At 51.6% G+C, this 12,020-nt stretch overlaps 1 protein-coding gene across 1 annotated transcript in view; it reads right to left on the bottom strand.

Moving 5' to 3' along the window:
* Positions 1–1,226: 1,226 nt before the first annotated feature.
* The window catches only part of RAMP1 (receptor activity modifying protein 1), a 43,276-nt gene continuing 32,482 nt past the window's right edge, over positions 1,227–12,020 (bottom strand). Inside the window, exon 3 of the mRNA XM_082691054.1 lies at positions 1,227–1,813. Within this exon, the coding sequence (XP_082547180.1) occupies positions 1,558–1,813 (256 nt within the window). The 3' untranslated portion in view covers positions 1,227–1,557. The remainder of the gene's footprint in view (positions 1,814–12,020) is intronic.

Here is a 12,020-nt window from a genome sequence, read left to right on the forward strand (position 1 = left end):
CGGTGTTTATGAAGACCTCCTCCAGCCCATGACACCCCCTCCTCGCCACCTCCTGCTCCTGAGGTCTCGCCCGTAGCCAAGACCCATGGACACTTGGAGCCCCAAGCTCTTCATCCACCAGCTTCCTTGCCTATAGCCTGAACCATAACCCACTCATACCATGGCTTCCTCGGGGAGGAGGCAGAGATGAAGGGACACAAAGGCCCATTTCCTTCCAGCTCGTGTGACCCCAAGTGTACAACATGTGAAGACAGAGGGAGCTGGGGCCTAACACTGCAGCCTGACCAGCCCCTCCCCGAGGTCCTCATATGTGGACATGGGGTCCCTGTTGGTTCCTGAGGTGATTATCCTGCAGTTAGGATCACTTGGGCTCCTTTCCTAGAAGGCAAGACCATGCTGGCTACCCACGGTTCAGCGCAGAAGCTTGAGAATCTCCATGAGGGGAACCATCTGCAAACCAGAAGCTTGCCTGTGCTGGGACAGCAGGTGCCCAGGAAGAGGCTAAGGGAGTCCAGTTGGGCACTAGGCTGCTGAGTGGGGTGGTGGGTGACCCCACGTGGTTGTGGGCCATTGTGCTGGACATTCTAGAGGTAAGGGCGTTGGGCCCGTGTTTGGGTGGGCTGGCCTGCAGGGCAGAGGGAGACGCTGAGGCTGAGGTGTGTGTGTGTGACATCCCATCAGTCATCCTGAGAAGGGGCAGGTCCTGGGCCAGGAGGCCCTGGAGGGCAGGGCAGGCTGGGGGCTGCAGGAGCCTCAGAGGACAGGTCAGAGCTTAGAAGACATTGGCGAGGAACAGCATGGAATCTCCCTTGGCAGATTCAGAAACTTCTGGAAGGAAGCTGTAAGCACGGGTTAGAAAGAATTGTGAATGGGAGAGCAGCAGCTGCCTGAAAACAGCCGGCAAAGCCCTTGGGGACAGAATGGAGGTGGGTACCTGGACCTGAGTGCTGGTGAGGCGTCTCTGAGGAGGGTCCTCAGCTTGGCTATGAACCGCAGTCCTCAGGGCTAGTGGTTCCAGCTCCTGTGGTGAGGGTGAGGGAGCACGGGGGCATCAGGGTCCCTCAGAAGCCTCTTTGGGGCACACAGTTCCTCAGCTGCCCATCATACCCCCACAGGGCCCTGGGATGGTCTCTTCACACAGAGGCAGAGGGAATCTGAAGGGGCTGGTGTTTCTCCAACCTTCTTCCCTCAGGGATCCATCCCCAGAAATAATAATGCTGCCCACATTTGAGGACATCCTTTTAATCACAAACTGCTTATCCAGAGTCTGGCTTGAGGTTGGGACACTGGGAGACAGAACTTGGGACCCTCCCCAGGTACAGTGATGGTAACACTCCTGCTCCCTCCTAGCACTGGGGATCCCTACCACGGTCGCTTTGACCTCCAGCCTTTCTGTGTTAATGCCTGTACTGCAACCACCCTGAAATTCTTCTTACTCTTTCTGGAGAGAAGTGAGGGGGATCGGGGGGCCTGCACTGACATTAGGGCCCCAGAAGCTCTCCCCAGGCCAGGCTGGGCCTCCCCACCTTCCCCGCCTGGCCCCCCAGGGCTGCGCGTCTACACGATGCCCTCCGGATGCTTGCTCCTCCAAACCACCAGCGCTATCACCAGCAGGGTCACCAGGATGGGCACCACGATGAAGGGACAGAGGATGTTTCGGGGCGGGTCCCGCACAGCCCTGCCAGACACAGGGCAGTTTTTGAAGTAGTGCTGGTGGATGGCCACGAAGAACATGTCCACAGCCGCGTTTGGCCAGAAGCAGTTCAGCTGGGCCGCCACATTCCTGGTGCAGTCTGTGAGCTCACTGTAGCTCCTGCAGATGGGAAAGCAGCTTATCAGCTCCTGAGTGGGCTGAGGGCCATGGGAGGACCCAGTCGCCCACCATGGTGAGCACTCCCGGAAGTCCAGGCCCAGAGGCAGCAGCCCTGGCTGTAGGAGAGGGGGGCCCCAGATGGGGGCTCCCCAGATGTCCTGCACGTGGCCAGGTCCTGGAAGGTGAGCGGGGTCTTAGGGCCATCCCTCCCTGCTTCCGGGGTGCCAGGGACTAGGATGCCACATGTAAGGGCAGCCTGAAAGGTAGGCCAGTCAGGCCCACTCAGACAGCAGCCTGGGTCAAAAGCCATCTGCACACAAATCCGCAGCTTCTCCAGCCTCTCCCCATGCCCGCCCCTCGGCTTGGAAGGCAGGGGCCTCATCTCCCAGCCCCCATCTTCCTACTCTCACTGGCATCTCCCACAGGGTCCATCACCCTTCGTTGTACAGAGAGACGTATGTATCATGTGTAAGCGCCCTGAGGACAGGGCCGGCCTGCTTTGCACACCTGTAACCCCAGAGCCTGGAAGAGCACTCAGCACATGCCCATCACCAGGCAGTTGTTACTTTCTTTCTTTCTTTTTTTATTGTGGTAAAATTTAAATAACACAATTTCATTTTACTATTTTAACCATTTGTTAAGTGCACAGTAAGGGGCTGTAAGTACATGCACGCTGTCATGTAGCCATCAGCACCATTTCCAGACCTTTCTCACCTTCCCTAACAGAAACTCTGTCCCCATGAAACATTGACTTCCCGTTCCCCCTTCCCACCCACCAAGCAGCTTTTTATCTCTGACTGTGACCGCTCTAGGGACCTTGGGTAAGTGGAATCATAAGGTATTTGTCTTTTTGTGATGGGTTTATTTCCCCAAGCAAAGCGTCCCCAAGGTTCATCATGTGGTAGCAGGTGTCAGACTCCTTCCTTTTCAAGGCTAAATCATGTTCTGCTTGCACCTACTTCATTTTGTTTATCCATTATCAATGGACAACCTGGGCTGCTTCCACGTTTAGTGACTGGGAGGAACACAGCTGCTACAAACACGGGTGGGCAAACATATCTTGAACACCGTGCTTTCAATTCTTTTGGGTATACTCCCAAGTGTGTAACTGCTGGATACGGTGGGTCTACATTTAACACTTTGGGTAAATTAAGTGAAGAGTCAATATGGGTGGAAAGGAAGATGTAGTTTCCAGAAGGGAAACCATTCTGGGCAAACATCTCTTGAACACTGTGCTTTCAATTCTTTTGGGTGTACTCCCAAGTGTGTAACTGCTGGATACGGTGGGTCTACATTTAACACTTTGGGTAAATTACTTTTTAATAAGTGAAGAGTCAATATGGGGGGAAAGGAAGATGTAGTTTCCAGAAGGGAAACCACTTCTGCTTCTGCTTATCAGGTAGAAAGCTGCAAAGTGTGTTGCTCTTACTTGAATGATAACAAAACAAACAAACAAACAAAAAAAGCCAAAGAGACTAAGAAATGGTATGTTTTCTGGAATCTGTCAGAGATCTGAGACTGCAAAGCAGTGAAGTAACTTATTTCAAGCCAGAACTGTCCCACCTGGGGCCACGCGTGGGAAAGAGACACAGCCGCCATACCAGATGCGAGAAGAAATCCACTTGTAAAAAACTGTCAAAGGCCAACTGTGGACTCGAAGGTCGGTTTGGAATTTCTGGGGCCCCAGACACACTGACTCATCACGTCTTCCCATGAGGCGCCAAAGGGCGTTCCTGAGGACTGGGGCAGGCAGGAGACTGGCTGTCACACTTGGCCAGGCACACTACATTTCTTGAATACTTCTCATGTAAGAATTGCCAGCCTTAGACCCCTGGAGGAACAGGAGGGAACAGACCCATAGCCCTTCTGACATTCCCAGGCCCTTCTCTCCCTGGGAGCAAAAGCCTGAAGCTGCTGAGGGAGGGATGGTACAGCCTGTCAGCCCTGGACACAAGAAAGATGCACAGTGGCTGAGGGAAGGATGGGGAAAAGACTGTCTTCCCTTGGGAGAGCAGCAGGAACCCATCCTGGGCCTAGGATCCTGGGTGATACCAAACAGAGGTCTTCTGCCGCTGGGAGGGAGGCAGGACTCTCCCTGCCAAGGCCCCACAGATACAGGGCAGGGTTTGGCCACCATGGGAGAGGCCCAAAGGCAGGGGCCTGTCTGAACTGAGGCTCTGCTCCCTCATATGGGCATAACACAGACTAATAAGCAGTAACCATCTGCCGCCCAGACAAGGTGGGGAGAGACCCACTGTGTGTGGCCCGGGCATGCAGGGTGGGATGTTGCACTAAGGACATGTCACCAGGCCCGACTCTGAGCCCAAGGCTGCAGCAGCCTGTTGCTAGAGGTGTAGAGGGCTGTGGTGTTCTGAAACTCTCTGTGGCAACCACAAGCCCTAAGCCCAGCCCAGTTCCTGACAAGACTGACTCAAAACCCCACCCGAACAGCCTGGCAGGAGCAGCTTACTCATTTCCAGGTAGAAACAGTAGTTGCCTCAGTCTCGGCTTTCCTATACATGAATGTTCAGTATTCAATACAGAATCACGAACTTTCATTCCAAAGAACAGAAACCAAGCAACCCCTTGTCAAGAGATACATCAATCCACAGAATCAGACTCTGAGATATCATAACTATCATGCAGTTTTCCTCAAAAGGAAAACTATGATAAAGGGTCTAAGTGGGGAAGGTAGCCAACAGACACAAACAGAGAAGTTCAGCAGAGATGCAAGGTGTAGAAAACAAACAAACAAACAAACAAACACAGCATCAGAGAGAATTCCTTTGGTGGACTCATCAACAGACCTGACATCTGAGGAGTGAACTGCTGAATCTGAAGGTAGGTCAGAAATTACTAAACAGAAACACAAAGAGAAAAAATAGAGCATGTCTGTGGCGAATTAATAACACTGCCAATGATATCAACTCCAGTTTGTAATCTGAGTCCCAGAAGGAGGAGAAGAAATGGGGCAGAGGGGCCCCTGGGTGGCTCAGTTGGTTAAGCATCTGCCTTCAGCTCAGGTCAGAGATCCCAGGGTCCTGGGATCAAGACCCACATTGGGCTCCCTGCTCAACAGGGAGCCTGCTCCTGCCTCTCCCTCTGCCCCTACCCCTGCTTGTGCTCTCTCAAATAAATAATACAATCTTAAAAAAAAAAGAAAGAAAGAAATAGGACGGGAAAAGTTTTTAAGAGATAATGGCTGAAAAATTTTCAAAATTAGTGACATATCAAATTGCAAATCCAAGAAGTCAGAGAGCCCCAAATAGAGCAAAAACCAAAGTGACAGCAACAGCCAATAAACAGCCATATAGACACATCAATTTCAAACTAGCAGCTGAAAACCAAAGATAAAGGGAAAAAAAATCCAAAAGAAAAAAATCCTAGAGCCTGTCAAGAAAAAATACACCTATGGAGGAGCAATGACAGGATGTCAGCAGACTTCTGACCTGAGTCTGTGCAGGCCAGGGGACAATGGGGTGACAAAGTGTTGGGAGTGGCAGTGGGAACACACCTCTGTCTGCCCAGAATTCCACACTCAGCAAAAATAGCTTCCACATACGAAGTTGAACTGAAGACTGAGAGAATTCACTGCCGGCAGATCTGGGTTATAAGAAACGTTTGAGATTTTCAGTCAGAGGAACATAGCAAGATGAAGAGCTCTGTGAAAAGTAAAAATGAGGATCTTTAAAAGATATATTTCTGATCTTCCTGATTTTTGATGTAGAAAGTGAGTAAAGGGAACAGAGACCACAGAGGAACTACTCAAGGAGGCTTGAAAAGGCTGCATGGAAAAGGTGTCTCCAGCCTTGAGCACCCCTCTATGTAGCTCCTTTTAGACTTGAAATCGCTAAGTCACTGTTTTGTCTTCCCTGGCTGTTCTCTGGGTCACTGCTGCGAGCGCACAGGGACCATGGGGCCCCCTCAGTCCATGTGGGAGGGCGGGGTGTGGAGGCCCCAGGAGGGGGAGAGTGGGCTGAGGCGGCAGCAGCAGACCTGCAGGGGTCTGCAGGTCTGCAGCCACCAGGGTGTGCGGTTTTCCCAAGTGAGCAAGGACTCATGTTTCAAGTAAAAACAGAAGTGGGAAGATTGGCAGGAAATCCTGACAGGCTGGGTCTCACTGGGTGAGGGAAGAAACCAGCATGCATCCAGTGGCTGGCCCGGGGCAACGCTGAATGTGTCACATATTGTAAAAGCCCCAAGTCCAGCCTTCTGGGCTGGCTGTTGGTCAGCTACAGGGTTACATGTTATAAGCGCTGGTTTAAATGACTGCCTTGTCCCCTGCCTCAGGCCCAGAAGACCCATCCAGTCAGCAGGACCAGTGACAATCCATCCTAAACATTGTTCCCCATTTTCTGTGCCTAAAGGAAAGGAGATGGGATGTCCCTACAAAGAGGGGTTGGGGTTGCCATGTCTGGGCTGGCCAACCAGGATGGGGAAGAGCTCCCAACCTAAGAGACAAGACTCGTCAGACCCCACACTGAGGCCATGCGGAGGGTGAGCCTCTGGTGGGCTATTCTGGGATCAGGCGCTTTCTCCTTGAAATGTTATCCCTCCAGTCTGCAAAGCCACCCCTGTCTAAAAATATCTCTAACATGCAGTTGGCCATCCACATCCTGTTTATTTATATAGAAGTGACAGCTGAAACTTTCAATAAATATTTTGAGCCCTGTCAGCAAGGGTGTGATAAGAGAATTCCCCTCAGAGCGCAGACATTCTTCTCTTCAGCAGAACATAGTACTGACTGAAGGGCCCAAAATAATCATGAAAAATATTCTTGCCTTAACCCTCTATTTTCAGTTCTCACGTAACAGAACAATTACTTTTTTTTTTTTTTTTTTTTTGTCTGAGTCTTTCTATTCTGGGCCCTTAAGCAAACTTTGCTTGGCATGTTTCTGAACACTATGTTGGGAGCTTCCCATATACTTGGGTCCCAAGTCAAGGGTGCCATGACTCATGGGTGTTTACTTATTGACAAGAAGGCCAATGCCCACGGATGCCCCAGACAAGTGGTGTACTCTGGGGACACTTGTGGTTGGTGTTTTCCCCAGCTAGTCCTGACCAGCCCTGATGTGTGGGGTATCTGAGTTTGAGCCCTGACACCCCACAGACCTGAATTCAAATCCCATCTCCATGACTTATCATGCGTGATCTTGGGGATCTCATGACCCCTATCAGAGTGAGCCCTGGCCTCCTTCTATTCTTTTTTTTTTTTTTTTAAGATTTTATTTATATATTTGACAGAGAGAGATCACAAGTAGGCATAGAGGCAGGCACAGAGAGAGAGGAGGAAGCAGGCTCCCTGCTGAGCAGAGAGCCCGATGCGGGACTCGATCCCAGGACCCCGAGATCATGACCTGAGCCGAAGGCAGCGGCTTAACTCACTGAGCCACCCAGGTGCCCCTCCTTCTATTCTAATGAGGAGACTACCTGTCAGGGTTACAGGGCAGATCAAGTTAAATGAGGTCAAGGGCCCAACATACAGCAGGTGCCCAATAAATGCATGTTACTTCATCGCTTCCTCCCAGACAATTGGCGTGTGACTCCTGAAGTACACGCTTCTTGTTCCATCAGCTTGAGCAAACGCTGACCAGACAACACGTGTCTCAGCCTCCAAAATCGGAGGAGGAAGTGCTTTTGGACTTAGGTTTAGCTCATCTGCCTCAGTATTTGCCTCCACCTGTCCAGGATCATGTATTGTGCAGGGTTTCCAGTGGCTCTGCAACCCCCACCCCCGTGGGGAGGGGAGGTGGTGGCCTGGCAGCCCGATTGAGGTTGGCCTGAGAGCCTGTCAGAGTGCCAGATGACACGGGGCAGGGAGGCTTTCAGGGAGTGGGAGAAGCCTGTGCGTGGGTGTGAGACACAGAGCCAGATACCCGTGACGCCCCTGGTGAGACAGCTCTTCTGGAAATCCAACAACTAATACGCATCTGTGAAGAATTTTAACCTCACTGTTTAGGGAAAAAAAAAAAAAAGTGACTCCTAGATTTAAAAATAAGACTGCACTGACGACAGTGTAGTGGAATGAGGGGAACACATACATCATCACTAATCAATAAAATGACATTTTTCTGGAAGGCAATTTGGCAGTACGTGTCAATGACCTCAGAACTGGGGATACCCTCTGACCCAAGAATTCTGATTCTGGGAATTATCCTAAAATAATACCATAAAATGTAGACACATGTCATGTAACGAGATGTTCACTGCAACTTTCTGATTGTGAAAAACAGCCAACAGTTGGACAGGGGTGAAGGAGATTGCTTCTAAAAGCTTCCCCTGTGCTCCTTCTCCTGGGGGCTCCCAGCTCCACCAACGGTCTCCACGGCCAGCTCCAGCCGCAGCCTTTCAGGAAGGCCACCAGAGGGCGCTCCTCCTAGGCACCTCCTCTTCATGGTCTCTCCTGGGGATGCTTCTCCTGACAGCCACCTCCTCCCTTGAGCCTCTCCCCTCTGTCAGCAGCCTGACCTGTCCCCACCGAGAGGCTCCCCTGTCCTTGCTACCTACCCCGTGCTGGGAGGGGTGTCCATACTCTGCAGGCTCCTTGGCTCGTGGGCCAGCTGTGATGCTCCACACCTGCATGTGAAACTCACTTCTGTCCTCATCCAGCTGTCAACACAGCTGACTTCCAGGCTATCCCTGCCTCAGCCCCATCTCCCACCACCTGAGAAACCTTGCCCAGCTCCTGAGCCGTCATGGGCTTCTCCTTACCTCCTCCAGAGGTGTCCCCCCTCTTCCTGTGTGGCTCTATCTCTAGGCCCAGGAGTAGGCAGAAGTGACTTGTCTTCATGGGTTATTACCCACCCTCAACCATGTCCTGTCCTTCTCACTGGCTACATGCTAGCTTGGCTGGCTAACATTTCTGTCTCAGGATATTTGCACATGCTGCTTGAAAGGTCTTTGCTTTCTGCATGGAAGGCTCCTAATCCCATCTTCCCAAGGCCAACCTTTTCTCATCCCTCAATGGAAGGGCGCCAAGAGCGACATTCCCACTGTGACAGTGTTCGGAGAGCTTCCTGGTGTACAGACAGCCTACAGGAGGTGTCAGAAGCACAAGATGGAGTTGACCACACCTTCAAGTCGGAGACTTTAACTCCCTTTCAGGGCTGAGCAGATTAAAATCTATATAATGTGAACAAACCACATTCACTGAAGTATTGTGATGTGCCTGGTCGGCAGAGAATCAATCACCTTTTCAAAGGTCACAGATTCTACTGCAGCAGGAAAGAACAATAACAGAAGCCCACAGCAGAAACCGTACATCAGTAGTCTTTGACTACAATATTCAAAAGTAGAAATTAGTAATAAAATGATAAGTTAAAAAAAAATCAACTGTCCAGAAATTAAAGATGACTCCTATAATCTTGAGGTCTGAGGAGAACTTGACAATTCATTTCGCACTATTAAGAAGACAATGGCAATACTATTTGTAAAAGTTAAGGGGATGAAAAAAAAAGTTAGGGGATGGCCCACAAACAATCCTGAGAAAAATCCGCTCTCCTAAACTTACTTACTAAACAAAAACATTTGAAAATACACAAAGAAAGTCTCCAAATCAAGACAGTTTAAAAAAGAACAGCAAAGTAAATTATTCCAAAGGATAAATCATTTAAATGCACTACTAATTGTTAGAAACAAATAATTAGGGATATTTTAAAAAATAGTAAAATGAATCAGCAAATTAAAATGCTGATTCTTTAGAAAAATAGTTGCAGTGAAACCAGCCATATTTCTAAATCCTATAATGTAGAAGAAAAGTAGGGGTGGGGCGCCTGGGGGGCTTAGCTGGTGAAGCATCTGCCTTCCGCTCAGGTCATGATCTCAGGGTCCTGGGATGGAGTCCCACATGCACTGGGCTCCCTGCTCAGCAGAGAACCTGCTTCTGCCTCTCCCTCAGCCGCTTCTCCTGCTTGTGCTTTCTCTGACAAATAAAAATAAATAAAATTAAAAAGAAATAAAGTAATTCTCTATTAACATTCCCATGTATCTCTCATATTTTTAAAAAGATTTTTAAAAATTATATTTATTCATTTGAGAGAGAGAACAAACAAGAGTACAAACAGGGGGAGGGTCAGAGGCAGAGGGAGAAGCAGGCTTCCTGCTGAGCAGGGAGCCCAATTCGGGGCTTGATCCCAGGACCCCAGGATCATGACCTGAGCCAAAGGCAGACGCTTAAATGACGGAGCCATCCAGGTGCCCCTCACTGATTTCTGATTTCTGATTAAAAAGAAACAACCTTGTAAAACCACAAAGAGTTTCTTTTCTTAATGTGATAAAAACTTCTCCCACAGCAAGGGCACATCCCATTCATTACTGGAACCCTGGGGGCATTTTCATCACAGGCCAGGGGGACTTCATCTTCAAGTGGTCATGTCTTCTCCCTTGTGGTTTCCGCTTCTGGGGTCAGGGCTCCGACCCACAACTGGATCGTCACGCGCAGCCTTTCCTAGGCAGGACGGGGCTGGCCACCCCTGGGGCTACTTCCTCTGGTGATGCAAAACCACACAGCGTCAGGCCTGGAGTGAGCGTGCCAGGCTGGCTCATTGCTACAAAGGGCCTCGGACCCTAGGGAGACCGGGGTCCCCCCCAGGTGGCTAACTGAGCCCACGTGGTCTCTATCTCTGTGGGCCCCCACACAAGGGGACTCAGGAGCTGGCCCTCTTGCCCGGAGGTAGCACAGGATGGGACATCTTTTGTTTTTCTTGATGCTGGGGGATGTCAAAGGAAGTCTGTGACCAGGCCCAGGGACAGGAGGCCTTGAGCATCTCTGCAGCCCAGGGCTGAGCCACAGCGCTCAGACAAGAAGGCTTTGGCGTTACTGTGACCATTGCATGCAAACACGTACTGGAAAAATGCATCTTTCCAAGGTTCCTCCCATGGTGGATCTCCTTATTTTGTAGAACGGGGACCCTGGACATCCTGGCTGACCCGTGGGCCCAGGGAGCTTGGCCCACGACTCGCAGCATTCACGGGCACAGACTCAAGGTCTCTACCAACACTCGGGCCACAAAGAACCGAAACAGCTCGACAGGCTTCATACAAAACCCTGTGAGCGGCGGAGGTAACTTCACATCATGTCAGCTCCCTGGTCAACCGTACCTCCCTGACCCCTGGGCCCTGGCCGAGGGAGGTGGGCAAGTGCCATTGCCTCAGAAAATGAAGAACATGAACAGAACAAAGAATAAACCGCCTCGGGAGGGTCCCAGGGAAGAGGGAGGCCCATGGAGACCGGCTGGCATTTTCACGCTGGCGAGGAGGCGACAGTCCCGAGAACCACTTGCCCCCCACCCGGGGTGTGCGTCAGCTGATAAATAGCAGAAGGGGGTCAGGGAAGAGCTGGAAAGACCTCACCCTGCGAGGCCACTGTGGAACACAGATGTGGGACAGCCCTCTGTGGCCTCCTCGAGCCAGTGCTCCCCCTTCCCACCCTGCTGGGCCTTTGGCTTCCCATCTCCTGGCCCGAAGCCAGTCTGGGCTCCCATCCCCAGAGACATTCCACAGGGGAAAACTGCAAGGCAGCGGTCTAGGGTCACCCCACTTCAGTCCCTGGGTGTTGGCTCAGAAAGATGCTGCCTGGGGGAGGGCAGTACCCTTTCACGCAGTACAGATGAGGTCCTGAGGGCCCTGCCCCTGGAAGTGACCCCCACACCCCCCATCCCAACGGCATGTGGGCGGTAGACACTGGGAGCCTGAACCTGGCCCCTCTCCCACGTTCTGCTTTCTGCCTGCTTCTTAAGACGCACGTACACACGACCTGCTCCATGACCCCATCCCGTGAAGAAAGGATTTCACGGTTCCTTTCCTGCAGAGGACTGGCTTCCCCCAACCCGGCTTCCACTGCAGGGTGGCAGAACAGGCCTGTGGCTCTCCTCCTGAAGCCCCCCGAGCCCCCTGCCTGTGTTCTTCTATTTCCTCTCAAGACAGGACTCAGGCCTGGTGCTTTTGGTATGCGTGCCCTGGCTGAGTGCCCTGGCCCCGTGGCGCCCCTCTCCCGCATCCCCCATACTATCCCCTGCAACCAATTGCAGTTGCCTGTCTGCTATCTGCCTCCCCACCGGACTGGGACGCTGGGAGATGGGGTGGCTCCTCTCAGGTCCCCGTGGAATCCTGGTCCCTGGGTGGGGGCACAGTAGGGCTCAGCGCACAAGGCTGATATGCTTATGACTCTGGGGCCCCCCAAAGGAACCACCTGGAGCCCTTGGTCCCC

The sequence above is a fragment of the Mustela nivalis genome (genome assembly GCF_964662115.1).
Source record: "Mustela nivalis genome assembly, chromosome: 11".
Lineage (NCBI taxonomy): Eukaryota > Metazoa > Chordata > Mammalia > Carnivora > Mustelidae > Mustela > Mustela nivalis.